Source organism: Lampris incognitus, chromosome 15 (assembly GCF_029633865.1).
Source record: "Lampris incognitus isolate fLamInc1 chromosome 15, fLamInc1.hap2, whole genome shotgun sequence".
Lineage (NCBI taxonomy): Eukaryota > Metazoa > Chordata > Actinopteri > Lampriformes > Lampridae > Lampris > Lampris incognitus.
This window is the reverse complement of record NC_079225.1, coordinates 46202979-46226103: the sequence shown is the minus strand read 5'-3', so window position 1 is coordinate 46226103 and position 23125 is coordinate 46202979. Positions and strand designations below refer to the sequence as shown.

The 23125-nt window shown below is 46.1% G+C and overlaps 1 protein-coding gene across 4 annotated transcripts in view; it reads right to left on the bottom strand.

The window, feature by feature from the left end:
- senp6a (SUMO specific peptidase 6a) overlaps positions 1-23125 on the bottom strand; it is a 91934-nt gene that overhangs the window by 22373 nt on the left and 46436 nt on the right. For all 4 annotated transcript variants that reach the window (XM_056295163.1, XM_056295164.1, XM_056295165.1 and 1 more), the window contains 5 exons: positions 13602-13840; positions 6968-7108; positions 6588-6621; positions 4676-4864; positions 1224-1417 (listed from right to left, as the gene is read on the bottom strand). In XM_056295163.1, the coding sequence (XP_056151138.1) occupies positions 1224-1417; positions 4676-4864; positions 6588-6621; positions 6968-7108; positions 13602-13840 (797 nt within the window). The remainder of the gene's footprint in view (positions 1-1223; positions 1418-4675; positions 4865-6587; positions 6622-6967; positions 7109-13601; positions 13841-23125) is intronic.

Below are 23125 nucleotides of genomic sequence, written 5' to 3'. Positions count from 1 at the left end.
GACCAATATCTACTTTTCGACTCACACCACCCTCTGGAACACAAACTGAGCGTCATCAGAATTCTGCAACACAGAGCTGACAACGTGGCCAGCAGCACTCAGGCCCAATGAGAAGAACACAAACACCTGAGGGGAGCTTTAAAAACCTGCGGCTACCCCAGTTGGACCTTTGTGAAGACTGCAACACGTTCCAGAAAGACCAACCAGGTGAGCGACGAGGAGAAAAGGAACAGAAGGAAGAGCACAGTCATCCCGTATGTTTCTGGGGTCTCCGAGAAACTCAGGAGAATTTTCAACAAACACCGCATCCCGGTATACTTGAAACCCAGCAACACACTCCAACAAAGACTGGTTCATCCCAAAGACCATGTACCACACACCCGGAAAAGCAATCTGGTGTATGCTGTACAATGCAATGAGGATTGTACTGACCTGTACATAGGAGAAACCAAACAACCACTACACAAACGGATGGCCCAACACAGAAGACCAAACTCCTCAGGACAAGACTCAGCAGTCTATCTACACCTAAAGGAGAAGACACACTCCTTCCAGGACAGCAACGTACACATTTTGGACAGAGAAGATAGATGGTTTGAAAGAGGGGTGAAGGAAACCATCTATGCGAAACTGGAAAAACCATCCCTCAACAGAGGAGGAGGTCTGCAACACCACCACTTACAATGCCGTCCTTTCATCTCTATGCAGGAGACTCAAGAAGCCTAGTCTCCAAGAACAACAGTCGCTCACTAACGGCTCCAACCACTCTCATGACCACTGAACAATGAAGTTGAAACTAACACCCCCAACGACCGTCGCTGCTAAACAAATGCAAATCAACAGCTCCGATGGTGACGGGCGCGGCTGGACATCGGGGCACAGGAGAGCCACGCATATCAATAGCTCCGATAACGACGGGCACGGCCATAACATCAGAACACAAAGAGCCATGCATATCTATGGCTCTGACAACGACTCCTAGAGGATAAATTCTGAGTCTCATCAGCAGCCAGTCAGACTAGCTTGGTCTAGTCAGAAAGGCACGAACTGAGGAAGCCTCTTGGATGAGAGGCGAAACGTCTTCACGGATATATACCAAGTCCAGTTGCACTTGATTCAACTCCTTTGGATAACCATGACCTGGATGAATGAGAACATTCACAGACACCATCTCATTCTGTTTGATGTGTGTAATTTCATGGCGTTCCACGTGGGTCTCCCACCTTCTCCTCCTTCTCCTTGGTGGCCTTGTTGTAGTTGACCAGTCTGATGTTGGCTTCATCGAAGGACAGTTTGATGGGAAAGTCGCTCAGGTTGTTCGTCCTTCCAATCTCCCCCAAGATGTCCTCCAAGATCAACTGCTCATTCATGGTCAGGCCGTTCTCGAAGATCAGAACGATATACTTCTCGTCCGACTCTGATGACACCAAGAACGAGGGAGACTCAGCACCACATGCAACACACCAACACCTATTCATTACAGTTTTTTTTTGGGAGGGGCGGATTTTTTTCTCCCCAATTGTTCCCTGGCCAATTACCCCACTCTTCCAAGCCGTCCCGGTCTCTGCTCCACCCCCTCTGCCAATCTGGGGAGGGCTGCAGACTACCACATGCCTCCTCCCATGCACGTGGAGTCACCAGCTGCTTCTTTTCACCTGACAGTGCGGAGTTTCACCAGGGGGACGTAGCACGTGGGAGGATCATGCTATTCCCCCCAGTTCCCCCTCCCCCCCGAACAGATGCCCCGACTGACCAGAGGAGGCGCTAGTGCAGCAGGCAGGACACATACCCACATCCTGCTTCCCACCCGCAGACACAGCCAATTGTGTCTGTAGGGACGCCTGACCAAGCCGGCGGTAACACGGGGATTGTGTTGGTAGGCAACACAATAGACCGCCACACCACCCTGACGCCCAACACTTATTTAATGTAAAGGAATCATAATACATTAATAATCACTACAACTGATAGTAAAAAAATAATGGCGAGCAAATAATTCTGGTACGGACATTCCTAACAGCATCTGAAGAGAACACCCCCTCTCATCTCCCCCCTCTCATCTCCCCCCTGCTCCCCAGCTGAAGAATAAAACACAACATACATGAATATGAACACAATATAATAAAGGGGGCAGTATATGTTGGGGTTATACTGTGAAGAGGATTTATAGGTTTCATTCAATGTATTGAAAAACACATATGAGATCTGATCTCTCTCCTCTTTTTCCTCTTCATACACAGCTACACACACACACCTACACACACACCTACATACACATCTATATACACACCTACACACACACACACACACACACACACACCTACACACCTGCATACATACATACAAACACACATCCATACATACACACCTACATACACACATACACTCACACCTACATACACACACACATACATACATTCACACCTACACACACACACACACACACCTACATACCTACATACACACACAACCACATACACACACACACACACACACGCAACTACATACACACATACCTACACATACACACACATACATACATACCTACATACACACATACAGTGCTGCTTGAAAGTATGTGAACCCCTTGAGCAGTTTAGAGTTTTCTGTTGTTTTACCATGATTTTCTTATTCTATCATCACCCGTTTTCATGTATGAAATGTCAGATATTTGTTTATCAGTTGCATGTACTTGTTTAGTGGGACTTGTTTAAGTAGCCCAAAAACTACATGAAACATGGAATTAGTGTATGTGCAAAAGTAAGTGAACCCCCAGCTGCATTGGTTAAGTCAAGCAGGTAACAGACTCGGGTGAAACACATTTGGGTGCTTAATTAATCATTTAAGCAGACCAATGAAATGAGACATCCTTTGGAAAGGGTTTGGCCTGCACTAATTAAAAGAGAGAGGAAACCAACCAAACCACTGTGGTCCCATACAAATCAACAATGCCGAGAGCAAAGGAGATATCCGAGGGCATGAAGAAGTGGGTAGTGACAGCCCATCAGTCTGGGGAGGGATATAAGACCATCTCCAAAAGATTCCAGCTCCATCCATCCACTGTAAGACAAATAATTTACAAATGGAGGGCCTTCAACATGACAGCAACTCTGCCTAGAAGTGGACGCCCATCAAAATTATCACCCAGAAGCACCAGAAGAATAATAAATCAGGTAAAGGCCAACCCACACATCACCTCTAGAGAGTTGCAGACCTCTCTGGTAGCATCTGGGACAAATGTGCATGCGTCTACAATCAGACGAAAATTGAATCGCCATGACATTCATGGGAGGGTTGCTAGAAGGAAGCCTCTGCTCTCAAAAAAGAACAAAGCTGCCCATTTCAACTTTGCCAGAGAGCACTTGGACAAACCAGAGGCCTTCTGGAAGTCCATTCTCTGGACAGACGAGTCCAAAATAGAATTATTTGGTCACAATCAAAACCAACATGTTTGGAGAAAAGCCAACACTGCATATGAAGAAAAGAACCTCCTCCCAACAGTGAAGCATGGTGGTGCAAATGTGAAGGTCTGGGGCTGCTTTTCTGCTTCTGGACCTGGGCGACTCCATATTATCCAAGGAACCATGGAGTCTCCAGCATATCAACAAATTCTTGACCAGAACCTCCTGCCATCAGTCAGGGAGTTGAAGCTGGGACAAAAATGGATTATGCAACAAGACAATTACCCAAAGCATTCCAGCAGAACTACAAAGGAATGGCTTCAGAGAAAGAGGATTCGTACTCTGGATAGGCCCAGTCAAAGTCCGGATCTTAATCCAATTGAAATGTTGTGGCGAGACCTGAAGAAGTTGGCACATACCAGATGTCCCTCCAACCTCTCTCAACTGGCTGAGTTCTGCAAGGAGGAGTGGGCAAAAAGCCCCATAAGCAGATGCGAGAGACTGGTTAGTGGTTACAGAAGACGTTTGGTTGAAGTAATGGCTGCAAAAGGAGGAGCCACAAGCTACTAATACAAGGGTTCACATACTTTTGCACATTTTAAATGTTCAGTTTTTGTGAAATAAACCACCTTTGTTGAATTAAATAATGAAAATATATCTCTTTTTGTGTGTGTGTCCATTATTTGGAAGGTGTGCTTTACAAATTGGGATTTGGATGTATATGTAATAAGCTTATTTTAATGTTTTTTACAAAAACAGTGACCATGTCTGGAGGGTTCACAAACTTTCAAGCAGCACTGTACATACACACACACCTACATAGACACATACACACCTACATAGATACATACATACACATGCACATACATACATACTTACACACATACACGCCTATATGGACACCTACATACACACATACATACACATAGGTTACACATTCCTGTACCCGGATTCGCATGCAGTCATGCACACGTACATACATGTATACTCACATGCACTAAATGGGCACTGCAACACACACTGAGTTGGACCCTTGGAATGTTTTAGATGTCTGGACACTATTTATACCGTGCTCACACAAAGCCTGGTTGAATGTCAGTCCAGACGGACCTTGCAGCTGGTACCAGTTTACTTTGTAACGGTACAGTGTTCAGTAAATACTCTGACAAGGATTACTTCGTGTTTGGCCTTTTCCATGAACCACACGTTGCTCTAGAATCCATTTTTTCAGGTTCTGAATCCTCCACAACTGTGAAATGGGGGCTTGTACTCACGGCTCCCAGCCGAGTCGTACCACTGGCCGCCCTCCTCCTGGGACATGTTGAGCTGGGTGCGGAGGCGGACACATTCCTGGGGCGTGGTCTGGAAGAACAAAACGGGGAGCTTCCTGACACTGCACCACTCACAGCTGATCAGCTCCGACGCCCGAAGGCTCACCTTCTCCAGGGCGTCCATCTCGGGGCCTAACAGGAAGGAGGTAAGACTAACGTCAGTGGAACATCAGACTTTCAGCCAATGCTTGAGGAACTTTCCCTGAAATCAAACCTATCTGCTCTTTTCAGCTCAAATGTAGGAGGAAACAGTCCTGATTTCCAACATCGTCTCTATCTGCATGTTGTAGAAACGATGCTCCATTAGCAGCCATAGTACTGAGCAGTCTTCTGTGTGTCTTTGAAACAACACTGAAATTGTGTCCGCCGATGACATCACTGGCGGACGTTCCCTGAATGTGAAAACTAAACCCCTCACATCCTGGTTTGTCACTGCTTTCGGTGAGCTACACTGAAAGAGCCTACAAGGTACAAGAAAATGCAAACAACACGACATACAGCCTCTGTAGTGAAAGCCACCGCATGCCATAGAAAGACAGCAATTCACACTTTTCTGTACAACTTCAGGAATCAGGAACACTTTGTCGTTTCCCCCAGCCCACAAAAGTGCAACACAAAGACAAAAACACATGCAAAAACTACTAGAACACACATACTAACTAACACATATATCCAAACTATATATATATATAAAAAAAATCACTGTCCAAGGGAACGAATGCAAGCCAGGATGACTGTCGGAACCGCCGGTCTGCATGGACTAGCAATTAGCTTAGCCTGCCCCGCTTCTGCGTCCTGTCAGACCACCCTCGTTGCTTTCTCCTCGGGCGCAACTCCAGGCAGGGCCGTGACCCCTGGATCCACTGGATGAAGCAGACCAGGCTCCCTCAGCCATTCCAATGCCAGCTCTCCCAGCCAGACACCCTCTACACACCTCCCCACACTCCACACAACAACACTAAAACACAGTCAACGCCAGACAAGGACGCCGCCAGACCGCCCTCGGTGTTATCGGAACTGCTGGTCTGCACGGGCTAGCAGTTAGCTTAGCCTGCCCCACTTCCGCGTCCTTTCAGACAGGGTCGCAGCTCCAGGCAGGGCCGTGATCCCTGGGTAAACAGGATGCAGCAGACCAAGCTCTCCCAGCTGATCCAGCGCCAGCTCTCCCAGCCATCAAACGAAGACAAAACAAACGTAGACACAGACGTGGACAAAGACACTGCATGGATGGTACTGGGTGAGGCCGCCGCAAACGTAAATTCACGCCGCCATCTTCCCACACCGGTACTGGGTGAGGTTGCTGCGAACGTGAATTCGTGCTGCCATCTTCCCATGCCATCTTTCTGCAGCGTTTCAGAGACAGAGAGAACTGCTAGGGCTAATACGAATTGAGTACTATCCCTACAACATAATGTTGAAAATGAGGACTGTTTCACTTTAATAAATCTATCCATGCTACAGCTAATTGGGGGATACATGTATAGGTCTCGCTATTTCAGCTGGTCTTGTACCTCCATTGTGCTTCATGTCTTTACATTGACATGGTTCCTGTACTTCTTAGGGGGGGAAAGAAAATTGTAAAAAATCCTGACATTGAGTTCATGTAAACTCAAAGGATGTAGCTCCCTCTAGTGGTTTAGTTTCCAGCGGTCTTTTGATGTGATTGATATCTTTCTGGACAGGATGACATCACAAATGTGGCGGTTCCTGACCCTAAACTAGATTCTGTTCACCAGCTGTCTTTCTGTGCCTACACACAAACTGCACAACTCCTTTTAAAACGGCAGAGGTGCTTCATGAGGTATCAGCACATTCTTACGACCTAGACAGCAAACTGAACAGCCGAGTTTCATACCTTCCGTTTCCAGCTGGATATGGTCGATGGAAAACTGAAAAGAGAGAAGAACAAGAAAGAATATGAATGGTTTTAATCAGGAGGGCTCACATTTTCCATCTTAAAACTGAAAACCTCAACATACCTCAGGCTTTCTCGCAACTAAACTTGTGTGAAAGTTTCAACAAGTGAAGTCAGCCTTAGTTTCTAAATTGGGCTAGTTTTTGTGATCAGTAAATTTTGTGGGATTAGCCAACTTTTAAAGACTTAAAATACCTTCATTAGTTTCCCTTTTTCTTCTAACTGGTTGAATCCTGTTGGATCCTTGTGTCAGAGGTATGAGGTCGACATTTAACCAGGTCTAGACAAGGTACATCAGCTGGACAGCTCAAAATACTCACAATGACAGGCTTGGTCACCATCCTGCGCAGGGTGCCGACTCGAACGCTCCGACACTCCAGTATGATGCTGTCACATTTGCTGGACAAGACTTTGGACTTCTTTGGCCTTGGTAAAAAGTTATCTGGAGGCTGGTTTCCAAACTGTAAAACAAAGAAGTAGACATGTGGCTTCAGTCAGGGACAAAGTCAGTGTTACTTTGGTCCCCCAGTGGAGGGAAGCGAGAACAATACCTTACTACGCTTAGCTCAGATTAGAACTATCTGCATAGGGACGACAGGGAAGGGCGAGTTAGTGGTTCTATTCCTGTCTGCCTCAAAGGGTGCAGCAGTGCATTAATATCATCATGAATAGTGGCTGCTGAATATCCTTTGTGGACATGATTAAGTGTGATGTGGATGTCTAGCTTTAGAGAAGTTTCTGTTTATTTTATACTGCTTCCATTTTTTTAAGTTTTTTTTTGTTGCCATTTTGCACCTTTATTTGATAGCGATAGTTGAGAGAGACAGGAAAGGCAGGGGAGAGAGAGGTGATGACATGCAGCAAAGGGCCCGGGCTGGATTCGAACCCAGGCCGCTGCGATAAGGAGCCTTATGTGGTACGCACTCTACCAGGTGAGTCAAGTCAATTTTATTTGTATAGCCCATTATCACAAATTACAAATTTGCCTCAGGGGGCTTTACAGCAACAGGTGTCCAAAAGTATTGGGACACCTGGCCATTACACCTACAGGAGCTTTTATGACATCCAATTCTAAATCCATAGGCATTAATATGGAGTTGGTCCCCCCCTTTGCAGCTATAACAGCTTCTACTCTTCTGTGAAGGCTTTCCACAAGATTTTGGAGTGTCTGTGGGAATTTTTGCCCATTCATCCAGAAGAGCATTTGTGAGGTCAGGCACTGATGTTGGATGAGAAGACCTGGCTCACAATCTCCGTTCTAGTTCATCTCAAAGGTGTTTGATGGGGTTGAGGTCAGGGCTCTGTGCGGGCCAGTCAAATTCTTCTACACCAAACTCACCCAACCATGTCTTAATGGACCTTGCTTTGTGCACTGAGGCACAGTCATGCTGGAACAGAAAAGGGCCCTCCCCAAACTGTTCCCACGAAGTTGGAAGCATAGAATTGTCCAAAATGTTTTGGCATGCTGAAGCATTAAGATTTCCCTTCACTGGAACTAAGGGGCCTAGCCAACCCCTGACAAACAACCCCATACCATTATCCCTCCTCCATCAAACTGTACAGTTGGCACAATGCAGTCAGGCAGGTAACATTGAATTAGGCAAAAACAGGGGAATAGCCTGAAATAAATAAAGGAATTTGGGCAAGCTACCCCATCTCTGAGAATCGGCTTTTATTTGGGTGAGAAGGGGAGCGAAATTTGCTGAAAAGAGGGCAGGCCATGAGCGCGTCACGTTCACTCCTAGATATTTGAAGCCGGAGCAGCATAGTGTGAAAGGTAAGTCTGTCTGCTGAAGCCGTAACGCCGCTGAGTTAATCGGAAAATGCTCACTTTTCTGGAGATTCAACTTATAACCAGAGAAGGAGCCGAAGTTCTCAAGAATAGAGAGAATAGAAGGCAGACAGGTCACTGGGCCGCTAACATAGAGCAGTAAGTCATCCGCGTATAGCGACAGCCTTTTCTATTCCCTCTTGCACTATGCCCCGGAAGGAGGCGGACGACCGCAACACGATCGAGAGGGGCTCGATGGTGAGGGCAAACAGCAGTGGGGATAGCGGGCACCCCTGATGTGGCCCACGTTTGAAGGGAAAGTAGTTAGAATGGGAATCATTGGTGCAGACACTGGCCTGGGGGGGATGTATACAAGAGGCGAATCCATGATCTAAATTTGTTCCCGAAGCCAAACTTCTCAAGAACAGCGAACAGGTAATCCCACTCAATTCGATCAAATGCCTTCTCTGCGTCGAGTGAAATTACTATTTCAGGAGAGTTAGAGACTTGTTTTGAATAAATAATGTTAAGTAGCATTCGAATGTTAAAAAATGAGTGCCTGCCTTTAACAAAGCAAGTTTGCTCCTCTGAAATAATGCCTGATAAGACCACCTCCAGACGGTTCGCCAACACCTTCACCAATATCTTTACATCCACATTAAGGAGGCTCAGGGGTCTAAAAGAGCTACACAAGGTGGGGTCTTTCCTCTTCTTAAGAAGAAGCAATATCGACACCTGTGTTAAGGTGGGTGGCAGTAAGCCATGCTCGAGTGATTCATTATACATAGTAGGGGGGCCAGTTTGGTGCGAAATTTCTTAAAGAACTCCACTGGGAACCTGTCGGGTCCCGTGGCCTTGCCACTCTGCACTGACATGACGGACTGAATAACTTCATCTAGAGTGAGAGGGGAATCTAGCTTGTTCGCAGTCTCAGCATCAACAGAGGGAGTTGCTAGATCGCCCAGAGACTGATTCCTATTGGAAGGATCCGGTGGGAATTCAGATTTATACAGGGAGGAATAGAAGGATTTGAAGGTGTCATTGATCCCTGCAGGGTCGGAAATCAGAGTACCGGAGGAGACTTTAATTTGGGGAATCAGACGAGAAACAGCGCGACGCTTTAACTGGTGAGCCAGCAGACAGCTTGCCTTATCACCATGTTCATAATAGATGCCGCGTGAGTGCAGTAGTAAGCGTTCTGCCTCGTCAGGGGTCAAAAGATTAAATTCAGATTGTAGGTTTAGGCGCTGTTTGTATAGTTCAGGGGATGGTGTGGAGGCGTATTGGCGGTCTAAATCAAGGATAGCTTTAGAGAGTCGATCTTGTTCTGCCTTTCGAGTTTTGTATAGGTGCAAGGAATAAGAAATAATTTTCCCTCTAAGGTATGCCTTAAGCGTCTTCCATAGGAGAGAGTGGGAGGTTGAGTCCGTCTGATTTAGGGAGAAGAAGACATCAATGGAGCTTGAGACATATGTGCAGAAAGCTGCATTTGATAGGAGGAGGGAGTTGAGTCTCCAGTGGGGCGAGGTGCGAGTCTGTGTGGACAGGGCGATGTCGAGGATGACAGGACCGTGGTCTGAGATTAGAATGGGCAAGTAATCGGAGGAGGTGACTTTCGGAAATAATGAGCAGTCGACGAAAAAATAATCAATGCGGGAATAAGAGTGGTGTACATGTGAGAAATGAAATCTCCAGGGGTCAGCGCACCCAGTCTGAGCCATAAAATCAGAAAATGTCTTAAGACATAGCAGAGGGAGGAGCGGGGTTGAGGGTGGAGTGGTCCAGGGCTGGGTTAATGACAATTCAAATCAACGCCGAATATCAGAAGATGGGAGTTTAAATTTGGAATTTTACCCAGCAATCCCTTTGCAAACCCTACATCATCAAAATTAGGGGCGTATACATTCACTAGCACCACAGGAGTGTGCCAAAGTTTACCAGTTATGATTAAGTACCTCCCATTCTTGTCTAAAATAACCTTGGTAGTAGAAAACTGGATCTTTTTACTAATCCCTGGCTTTGTTGTTGAGGTCTGAGTGAAAGACCTGATGAAACCCAGGGTGCCATAGTCTAGTTTGGTCTTTAATGCATAAATGTGATTCCTGTAGGAAAACCCTGTCTGCGTTTAGTTTTTTCACGTGGAAAAAGACCCTAGACCTCTTTACAGGATTGTTCAACCCCTTCACATTCCACGACAAGAACTTCACTGAGTCAGGGCTCCCCATTCCTAGGTTGTCGTCACTACTAGCGTTGCCAGCCATCTAAGTTGTCGGGAGAAAAAAAAAAAGAAGGGAGAAAGCAGACCAAGCACCCATGCAAAGAAAGGGGGGGAATAAGGGGGCCCCCCCGAACCCAAAGTCTTCCCCTCTTCTAGGAGAGATAGCAGGTCAAAGCACACACGTGACATTCGACTGTGGAACAGAACCCGTGTGATGAACCGCACAGGACTCCCTTTACATTACTCACTCTTATCAACCCCTAATCCCACATATAAATTCACACGTGTTTTTGCCCTGAAACTGAGAACGAAGTGCCATTAGAAAAAAAAACTGCTCACACTGTCGTCAGCTATAGTAGCAAACGTTATAGTAAAATAAAGTTAATGTTGCCTTGTACCGGTGTGTAATTCAATTGTTTGAGGTTAAGGTTGCTACGTCACCGGCTGCGATGTCAGCTAACACGGTGAACCAGAAGTACCGCCATATTCGGTAGGCTATGCACGAAAGCCAACCAGCCATCAAGGGTCTGGATTTATGCAGAATGACCCATTCTTTCACAAATGTTTGTAAATGCAGACTGCATGGCTAGCTGCTTAATTTTATACACCTGTGACAATGGGTCTGAATGAAACACCTGAATTCAATGATTACGAGGGGTGTCCCAATACTTTTGTACATATAGTGTATAATATATACATATACATACAAAAATCTCCCTCTCACCCTTTTTCGGTGGTGTGTGTCTTCCTCAAGCTCGGGTCCTTCACCAGAGGCCTGGGAGTTTGAGGGTTCTGTGCGGTATCTCAGCTATTCCTAGGACGGCACTCTTCTGGACAGAGACCTCAGATGTTGTTCCTGGGATCTGCTGGAGCCACTATCCCAGTTTGGGGGCCACAGCCCCTAGTGCTCCTATCACCTCTAGGACTGCTGTGGATTTTACCTTCCGCATCTGATCTACTTCTTCCCTCAGCCCTTTGTATTTCTCTAGCTTCTCATGCGCTTTCTTCCTGAGGTTGGCATCACTCGGATTGCTACATGAATCACGACTGCTGTCTTCTATTCCTTGTCGCCTGAAATGTGCCTGAATTCAATGACTTGCTTTCTTGTGGGGCTGAACAGGGTTTTACTGTGTCACCCAATCGCATCGCAACTCCTTGGACCAGCGCTAGCGGTATTGTTAGCCTTTGCTTTAAGCCCCAAGCTGCAAACTGATTAACACTTTGACTGACTGTATCCTCAGCCAATCAAACTTTGATGTGTAGTGACAGAACGCCCCAGGGGCCCTGCGATGTATAGGTGCTAGCCCCCAGTGTCATCGTCAACTTTGAGCTTGAGCCTTTGGCGGGTTGTGAGCGAACTAAGTTCAATGCTCGCCGCATTCACAGCTAATGACGATCTTGTTGCTGATCTACTTTGTGTTCTTTTGTGAATCTGGTAGGGTTGTCTATACTTTTCACACGTTCTCCCAAATGGACTAAATTACTGCATGAATTTTGTGAGAGAAGGCCGCCACGAGTCTCTTTAGTGAAGTGGAACTTCAACTCCAGGTCAGTGTGCACATTTTTCTTATTGGTACACTGATAATATTGTGGCTATACTTTATTGAATTTGTTTAAGTTGCGTGAGTCACACTACAACTGTGGGAACTTGTCTGTTTTCTCCATGAGGCGGGATTATACATTTGGTCACGTGTGTGTGTCTGTCCGTGGCTAATCTTGCAAACTACTGCCTACTACCTATCAGCCTTTTTTTTGTGTGCACAGTTCTGCCCTTATGATTAAGAACCTCTCATGGCTGCAGTGATTAAAAACCTTTGGAAAACGTTTGTTCTTGCTATCACCATCCAGTCTCCTCATTCACTCTAGCTCGCTCGACCAACGCTGCTCTCTGTCGCTGCATGCATGCGCATGGTTAATTTAGATCAGGCAGTGACAGTGTCCATTGTGTATTCGGGTATGAGTGTTGAAAGTAAAGGAGATGTACTTCGTATTCTGCAAATCAGCAAATAATTCACTGCTAATTGCAGCACAGGAGAACTAGAGGAACGCTGGATGAACCAAAAATAATTCGCTTTATTCACCTCACTGTCATGTTTGTTTAACTGACATCATGAGGGGGATTAGACACAGAAGTGCCACAGAGTCCAATGTTGAAACTCCACTATAAAAATACAATTTCAAGAGGAAGAATTAATCACAGTCACAGCTGGAAATCACCTCAGTGGTACAACAAAAGATTTCCCATGGCTGAGCAATGTTGCCTTAACATTGTTTTATTGCTTTAGAATGAATGAAAGTCATTTGCCTATATTCATTTTATACCATGAAAACTGCGACGGTAGAACACATCTGAAGTCATTTAATAAGAAGGATGATAGGATTCACAGGGAGAATGGAAGAAAGGAGCTATAAGAAAGCCTGGGTGAAAAGTGAGACTAAGTCTGGATTTGAAAACTAAGGTGGTTGATGAAGGACTGGTAGAGTACAGGCCAGGTTCCTTCTTGCCTGGGTTCAAAATTTTGAATCTGCCCACCCCACCAAGTTGACTGATTCTTCTGGTCTGGTATCATGACATGAAACGAGTGATTATCCAATGAGCACAACAGGGGGGGACTAACAATTAGCCAATCATCGCCACGGGTGGGACTAATGCCCTCGTTAAGCATTAGATGACACGTGTTCTCATTATTGCCTAACATCGTAGTTTGTTTTTATTTCGCTCCACTCCACCCGGCAGAACCAGTATGTCTGCATGGCTACCCATCAGTATCACATTGAAAAGATGTTAGATTCAGGTGGATACGTTGGTTTCTAGTGATTGGTTAGGGGAAATTGAATCCCCCTCCCCCATGGAAATCGATTGGAGTGGGGGCAAAGAAAGTCAGACTGAAGATGGAAATGGAATGTAAAAAGTAGACAATTCTATCTGATATAAGACAAGGCTCTTTCCATCTCCTAAACATACCTGATCTTTCATACGCTGTCTCCGTGGTAACGAAATTTTTGTGTTAACTTCTTCGAAGAGTTCAGAGGTCAGCTCCTCAAACTCTCCTGTGCTCTTCACAGCGGCCTCCACCTTGCCCCCAGAGGGCACTGGTGAGGAGTGGGCAGAGTCCGCGGGCCGGGGGGAAACACTGTCCAGTCGGTTGACACTTCCTGTGCTGGCATCGTCAGCTTCCTCCTCCTCATCACTCGACAGAACAACTACAGGGAGAATGTGGGAGAACATGGTTAAACTTTACACCGGCCTTTCTCTTTGCTCATTCATGGTCAGTCATCTTGTCCTGACAACATGAATTTATGTATGTGTGCATACTCAATTCATTTTCTGCCCTTAACCCAGTCCCATGTCATGGAGGACTGAATCCCATCTGAGCATGCACTGCATGGAGGGGAGGGAGACAATCCATCTCTGTTATATTCTGTGTAACATGTATTGGATGTGGAAAATAATTTTTACCGTGGACAGTAAACTGTTTCTCTAAAAAGTCAGGGTCCTGCCCACCTGTATAGACATTCCATGATGTTGACTGGGGCAATCAGAAGGAATTAAAGTTACAGCAACAATACTTTCAGCTGACCAGAGTTTCTATAAATCTTCCAAAAGTTTGGAAACTGACCATTTACAGAAGCCCTTCCTTAGGTCTGAATAATACCCCCCCCCGCCACCATTTCCTTTGCCACGTTTTTTTACTTATCGAGCATTATTTATAATGAGTTCCATCAAAGCTGCTCTCTGATCTCAGAGGGATGTGTAATACTGGAGGTAGGGGTGGGCGATATGGCCAAATTCTTTTACCATGGTTAATGTAATTTTACATCACGGGAATGGTATATAGTATCACAATACAGTAACTGTTCTGTAAATTCAATTAAGAAATAATTTAAAACAACCATACCAGCCATACCCCTCAGGGGTCAGTACTAGGCCGAAAATTGATTATTCTTTACATGAATGATATATGCAGAGTATCAAAATTTGTTCTATATGTGAATGACACCAATATTTTCTGTTCTGGGGAGAATTTACAGGAGTTTTTGCTTCTGCGACAACTGAAGCCGCATTCCTTCTGGTACCTGTCTACTGCTTCAGGAGAGCCCTGGGCCAACCAAGCCTGAAAGGCCTCCTTCTTCAGCCTGATGACTTCCCTCACCGCCGACATCCACCAGCGGGTTCTTAGGTTGCCACCTCAACAGGCACCGATGACCTTATGACCACAGCTCCTGCCTGCCGCATCTGCAATAGAGGCTTTGAACATGGCCCACTCAGATTCCATGTCCCCAGCCTCCCTCGAGTTACACAACAACTTCTTCCGGAGGTGGGAGTTGAAGACCTCATGGACAGGGGCCTCTGCCAGACATTCCCAGTTCACCCTCACTACATGTTTGGTTTGCCAGGTCTGTCCGGCAGCCTTCCCCACCATCTGATCAAACTCACCACCAGGTGGTGATCAGTTGACAGCTCTGCTCCTCTCTTCACCCGAGTGTCCAAAACATACGGCCACAGATCTGATGATACGACCACAAGTGTATCATCGATTTTTGGCCTGAGGTGTTCTGGTACCAAATACACCTTACGAAACTGCCTTATGTTTGAACATTTTTTAAACATTTGAACATTTTTTTAAAATGTTTTAAATATTTTGTACTCCAGCTCTCTTTTAACTTATTTTTAGCTTTTGGTCTTCATGTGTGTATATCTTATATTGTGTTTGCTGTGTTTGTCTGTGTCTGTCTTGCACTGTTTGGTGAAGCCACAGCCCTCATTTCATTTCATTTTTAACATGTGACTGCACATTGGTTTTAATGACAATAAATTGAATTGAATTGAATTGAACATGGTGTTTGTTATGGCCAATCCATGACTCGCAGAGAAGTCCATTAACAAGGCACTGCTCGGGTTCAAATTGGGGAGGGCATTCCTCCCAATCATGCCCCTCCAGATTTCTCCATTGTTGCCCACGTGAGCGTTGAAGTCCCCCAGCAAAACTATTGAGTCCCAAGGCGGAGCCCTATCCAGGACATCACCCAAAGACTCCGAGAAGGCCGGATACTCCAAACTGCTATTCGGTGCATAACCACATACAACAGTCAGAGCTTTCCCCCCAGTGACTCACAGTCCTATAGAGGCGACCCTCTAATCCCCTGGGGAGTACTCTAACACAGCGGCGCTCAACCGGGGACTTGTGAGTATCTCCACACCCGCCCGGCACCTGACACCTTGGCCAACTCCAGAAAAGTAATGAGTCCAGCCCCTCTCCAGGAGTTTGGTACCAGAGCCCATGCTATGTGTGGAGGTGAGCCCAGCTGTATCTAGTTGGTACCGCTCTGGTGCGGGACACCTCCCGCACCAGCTTAGGTTCCTTCCCTTCCAGAGAGGTGACATTCCACATCCCGAGGACCAATCTGCAATGCTGGAAGTCGGCACGCCCCAGTCCCTGCCTTTGCCTGCCTCCCGGCCTGCATTGCACCCTACCCCAATGCTCATCCCCACGTGTGGTGGGTCCATGAGGTGGCTTCATCAGAACGCAACCTCCAGCACGCACTGGGGCAGTTTGCAGTTGAGTGTGAAATGGGCGGGATGAGAGTCAGCACCTTCAAGTCGGAGGCCATGGTTCTCTACCGGAAAATGGTGGATTGCTCCCTCTGGGTTGGGGATGAGTTGTTGCCTCAAGTGAAGGAATTCAAGTATCTAGGAGTCTTGTTCACGAGTGAGGGTAGGATGGAGTGGGAGATTGACAGGCGCATTGGTGCAGCATCAACAGTAATGTGGACGTTGTATCGGACCGTTGTGGTGAAGAGGGAGCTGAGCCAGAAGGCAAAGCTCTCAATTTACCAGTCAATCTTTGTTCCAACCGGGGTAGACCCAGAACTCACTGGAGGGACTACATGTCCATTCTGGCCTGGGAATGCCTTAGGATCCCCCAAGAGGAGCTGGAGGGTGTTGCTGGCGAGAGGGATGTCTGGTGTGCTCTATTTAGCTTCTTGCCACTGCGACCCAACCCTGGAGAAGCAGCTGAAGATGAATGAATGAATAATAGACCACAAAATCTGCTGGAAACCTCAAAATATGTGCCAGCAAAGCTGGCAAGAAACATTGCAGTCCTGGGAAATCAAGGCACATATACAGTATTGCCATATCTAAATTACTGTGTGGAGGTATGGAGTAACACCTACAAAAGCAACCTACACCCATTATACATACTGCAAAAAAAAAAAGGGTCATAAGGACAATTAACAATGCAGGATTTCGCGAACACACCAACAACAGGCATGTGACTGTTTTTCAAGTCACATGCCTTGAAGTTCATCGATCTTGTAGAATTTCACAGCACAAATAATGTATAAAGCACGAGTAACACATAAAAAAATTTCTTCGGGGGGGGGGGGGTTATAACTTGAGAGGAAATTTTAGTTTAAAGAAACTCAGTGTTCCTGCAATCGTTAAGAGTACGTGTATTTCGATCTGTAGGGTGAATTTGTGGAATGGTTTGGATGTGGAACTCAAGCAAAGTACAAACACTCTAATTCAAAAAGATGTACAAAAATTAGCTTTAAGCGGTATAGGGATTGTGATAACTGTTTAAGTTTTACATTATTGACACTGGGTGATGTTTGGGTTGAACATAGTATTGCTATATAAGATAAAGATTACAAGTTAATTGATGAGTAGTGAAGAATAGGTAAGTGTATAATTCCTCCTACTTCTTTTTTTGAACATGTAATTTTTAATTTGTGTTGTTTATGAGAATTTGTTTATTGAGTTTGTTGTATCAGAAATCAGAAACATGGCATCCAGGTAGCGCGGCGGTCTATTCAGTTGCCTACCAACACGGGGATCGCCGGTTCGAATCCCCGTGTTACCTCCGGCTTGGTCGGGTGTCCCTACAGACACAATTGGTTGTGTCTGCGGGTGGGAAGCCAGATGTGGGATGTGTCCTGTTCCCTGCACTAGCACCTCCTCTGGTTGGTTGGGGCGTCTGTTCGGGGGGGAGGGGGAACTGGGGGGGAATAGCATGATCCTCCCACGCCTTACGTCCCCCCAGGTGAAAAGAAGCGGCAGGTGACTCCACATGTATTGGAGGAGACATGTGGTAGTCTGCAGCCCTCCCTGGATCAGCAGAGGGGGTGGACCGGGGACGGCTCGGTAGAGTGGGGTAAATTGGCAAAGTACAATTGGGGAGAAAAAAAAAGCGGGGTGGGGGAGAAATCAGAAACACTTATCATTTCCCCATCCTACAGCAGTGCAACACAAAGACAAAAACATATTCAAAAACTACAAAAACACACATATCTAAACAAAACAAAATCACTGTCCAGGAGAACGAACGTCAGCCAGGAGGACTGTCGGAACTGCCGGTCTGCATGGGCTAGCAGTTAGCTTTGTATAGCTTTATTGTTCATTTCATTCTATTATTGTTTTGTTTTTATCTGTTTTTTGTTGTTTTTTTCTTTTTTATATGTTTGAAATAACAATAAACCAAATCAAATTATTTTCTTGTATTCTATTCAGAACTTCCATACAAACAAAAACAACTGCCTGACATGAGACAGCGGGAGTTACAAAACAAACAACCTTAAACCGTAAAAAGTAACACTTTCTAAATGGCAGCGTTAAGGTTGCAGACATGGCAGTTTGAAGAGTACAGTTTTCTTTTCGTTGTCGGATTTTCTAAATTCAAACTGTGTCCACGCAACAGTAGCTGCAGCCCTTTAACAAGTTCTCCCCCCTCATCTGGATTGGTTGGGGTGCCTCCTCCTGCTCTGTATTTACAAGCTTGCTCTTTTTACTCCACGGCTTCTTCTTGAGTTTTATGGCACTTGGCAAACAACATTATGCTGCATTACTGCCACCAACTGGTATGGCGTGTGCACTGCTGCTCAAATCACATGAACCAGCGTCCACGGTTCAAACGGAATTGCCAGATTTCTACCAGTGGACACAATTCTACACGGTATATACCGTCATATAACCCACACCTAACTGGAGGACGAATCACTAAGCACCAGTAAGCAAGGGGTACACTGTTTTGTGTGTTCAAGATAACACATTTCAAAAATGGTCGGTCAATGATTACAAATGATCCTTGAGTCAAGGATTCTTCTTCTTCATAGCGGGGAAAAAATCAAGTAGTGTTTGAAATGACGTTGGTTCTTTGGTAGTGATGACGTCCACGCTATATTTGAATTAATTTCCCACTATACTGGTTCTGACTGACACCCCTGTACTCCCCTTTGAACAAGATTACTCTTGGTGTGGACACTGGATGCAGCTGCCAGATATCAAGGGTACATCTGACTTCCAAGATGTCTGGCGAATTCGGATAACAAGAAGACTAAACGCTAAATTCCAACCCATCCGTTATCCGAACCGCTTATCCTGCTCGCAAGGATGCTGGAGCCTATCCCAGCAGTCATTGGGCGGCAGGTGGGAAGACACCTTGGACAGGCCAGCAGGCCCACACACACACACACACACACACACACACCTAGGGACAATTTAGTACGGTCAATTCACCTGACCTACATGTCTTTGGATTGTGGGAGGAAACCGAAGCACCCGCGGAAACCCACTCAGACACAAAGAGAACATGCAAACCCCACACAGAGGATGACCCGGTACGATCCCCAAGGTTGGACTACCCCGGGACTCGAACCCAGGACCTTCTTGCTGTGAGGCGACTGTGCTAACCACTGCGCCACCTCAAAGCTAAATTATCACACAATTATCAGCATAAAGTTCAGCAAGATGAAGAAACACCATGTTCTGTCATCAGTTTCTTCCTAGCTGACATAAATATGTTATGGAGGAACCGTTACAGGGGGTAGGAGTGAGGCAATCATATAAAAGGATCTTATATCATTGCCTATAAATGAATTCAGCCAACATGGAATGAAAATTGCCATTCATTCATTCATTCATTCTGCAGCTGATAAATGTGGAAACTGAAACACTGAAAGTAAAACAGTGCTATCACACATGACAGTTCAACTCTGTCATCTCTAGTGCTGCTAATTAAAAAAATATGTGACCACTTAATGATCTGTAAGGATGCCTTAGTGCTGCCCAGAGACCAGCGAATGAAGACCTTCGGCACCATGTCCACATGAGACTCATTCCTCTCAGTGAGAGAAGTAATCAGTGGCCAAGGCTGACTGGCAGCTTTCTAACGTGCAATGAAAGGAGGCAACAAGGACTTTGTTTGCCCAGCTGTTACCAGAGTCCAAACTGCGGCTTTGTTAAATGACAGTGCTAAGCCATATGGAGTGGAGCCGCATCATCTACCACGTTTTCCTAATTGTTCCTACCATAATGACTGAGTTCATATACAAAAAAATGTTTGAGTCCTTTTTTCATTAAAATTAATTATTAGAAAATATCTCTAAAATATATTGGATCCCACCTGTAAATGTATCATTATAGTTCTATCAAACAAAGAAACAATATTCTTCTCAAAATAACACTTGGGAGAAAAAAAAAAGCTCTAAGGTTCTTCTCTCATCGATTAGTAAAAATAAAACAAAGAACTTTAATTTACGTGGCTAAAGGCTTTAAACATTTTTCTATGACAGTTGCTTTAGTGTATTTGATCAGATGTCGACCATTAAATTTGCCCCCACATTCCAATGAGCCCCTCTGTATTCTACATTTTACCGAGGCCACACAGCCTTACTTTTCTCCCTTTTCTCAGCATAAGAAAAAACAAGAAAAGGACTGTCCGGTACAGGAACAACACACTGGATTAATACCACAGCAGTATAAACCACCTTAAAACAAGCAGGGGTGTCCTGGTAACTTCGGCTTTCCATGCCGGAGATTGGAGGTTCAAACTCCTGTTGGGACAAGTATCCGGCAAGAGTCTGCGGCTTAGACTCCTAACGCTATCTATACAAGCCAGCTACCTCGGTATGAGTGAGAGTAACATGAATAGAGCCATACCGGCTCGGACGCCGCTCGGGTTAACAAGGTCTGCATCAGGTGTTGGGGAACCAGGTCAACCTGATGAGAAATGGGCTACTGGAACAAGACATTCATGGACAAGGGCCGAGAACCTGGAACTGATGGAACGCTACTATAACAGCAGACCCCTGGAGAGGGGCTATATGAAGCAAAATGTGGGAACTGTGGACCAGGAGACCTACTTCCACACTGACTCAGAAGCAGCTAGTGGCTCAAGGCTCAAACATCAATAGAAGGAAGCTACTGTTACAACTTGAGATGGAGAGGCTCCAACAGAATGACTATACAGTTCAGCACCCTGAATGGCCGCCCAGTAGGCAGGAGATACATGAGGACAGACCCCAACCAGCTTAAACAATCCTACCAGCCATGACAGCTGAAGCAGCCGACGTTCAAATGTGAATCATAGCCAGACTAAAGACAGTCAGCCCCGGGCACGGCTTCCACGACTCAGTGACAAAGGACCATCACAAAGCCTGCTAGTATAATCTGGTGGCATGGTGGCGCAGTGGTTAGCGCTGTCGCCTCACAGCGAGAAGGTCCTGGGTTCGAACCCCGGGGTTGTCCAACCTTGGGGGTCATGCCAGGTTGTCCTCTGTGTGGAGTTTGCATGTTCTCCCCATGTCTGTGGTGGGTTTTCTCCGGGGGCTCCGGTTTCCCCCACCATCAAAAAAGACATGCATGTTAGGGTTAATACTCCTGTCTGTGCCCTTGACCGAGGCATGGCAAGACCAACTGGAGTTGGTCCCCGGGTGCTGCAAGGCAGCTGCCCACTGCTCCTAGCTACACAGCTAGGATGGGTTAAACGCAGAGTGTAATTTCCCTACGGAGATTAATAAAGTATCTCAAAATCAAAAAAATAAAAAATCAAAACTTGACAGGGGTGTGTGTAGTGAGTTCGGTTACCTTGTTGAGTTGATCTTCATGTTTTCATACTAGGGCTGCACAACGAATCAAATATTAATCATGATCATGGCTTCCCATTAAATGAACATGATCGACTGCGATCCTGACGTTTAAAATGCGTGCTCCGCTCATGGAACACTCTGCTGGATATCAAATCAAGCACTTCCTAAACTACCTGCCTGACCAATCATAGCTATTCTCTTTAAGGGCCAACCCTGCAGCGGCAGCCTGTGCAACAATGTTCTGGTTGTTGCAGCTGCAGTCCAGAGTAGACGAGTAAGGGCAAAACGAATATCAGATGTCTGGAGCAGAAGGCGAAGAGCTAGTCCCTCGAAACAGATCATCATCCCTTGTTCGGAAATATTTTGGATTTAGGGCAAGTGATATCAACCAAGAACAAGTCATATGCAAAGAGTGCCATAGAACTGTGTGCGCCACAAAGCAACACAATTAATCTTTTCAACCACCTGAAAAAACACCACAAACTGCAGTACGATGAATGCATGAAGGCCAAGAAGAATAACATTGGTAACATTAGCTCAGCGAATCCCTGTCCCCGTCCCACGTCAACTCAGACATCCATAACAGCAACCCTGTACAGCGTGTCACCGTATCCATCCAGCTCCCAAAGACAGACTGAAATAACCAATGCAGTCGCACTCCATTTGGCCAAAGAGATGTGTCCAATAAACACTGTGAGCTCTGAAGGCTTCAGGAAAATGAAAATAGTCAACATCCATCCATTATCCAAACCGCTTACCCTGCTGTCAGGGCCGTGGGGATGCTGGAGCCTATCCCAGCAGTTATTGGGCGGCAGGCGGGGAAACACCCTGGACAGGCTGCCAGGCCATCACAGGGCTGGTCAACATACTGGACAAAAGATATGTGATCCCCTCACGCAATTATTTTTCCAAAGTGGCATTTCCTGCGCTATATACGTCGAGGGGAAATAGAGAGGGATGTCACAGTTGTCGAGTACTTCGCGACTACCACTGACCTATGTTCAAGCAGAACAATGGAGCTACATTTGAACCTGACAATTCATTACATCGACGGTGATCCCCCCCCCCCCCTTTTCTCCCCAATTGTATCCGGCCAATTGCCCTACTCTTCCGACCCATCCCGGTCGCTGCTCCACCCCCTCTGCTGATCCAGGGAGGGCTGCAGACTACCACGTCTCCTCCAATACATGGGAAGTCGCCAGCCACTTCTTTTCACCTGGAAATAAGAAGTTTCACCAGGGGGACGTAGCGCATGGGAGGCTCATGCTATTCCCCCCCCAGCCCCCCCCCGAACAGGCGCCCTGACCGACCAGAGGAGGCGCTAGCGCAGCAACCAGGACACATACCCACATCCGGCTTCCCACCCGCAGATACGGCCAATTGTGTCCGTAGGGACGCCCGACCAAGCCGGAGTTAACATGGGGCTTCGATCTGGTGAGCCCCGTGTTGATAGGCAACAGAATAAACTGCTACACTACCCGGACGCCTGATCGATGGTGATTTTAAAATGAATAGTTGGTGCTTGCAAACGTCATTTTCCCACAAGACCACACAGGAGAATCAATTGCCCAGGGACCGAGGGAAGCGACAGCCTCTTGGAGCTTGCAGGAGAGACCTGTC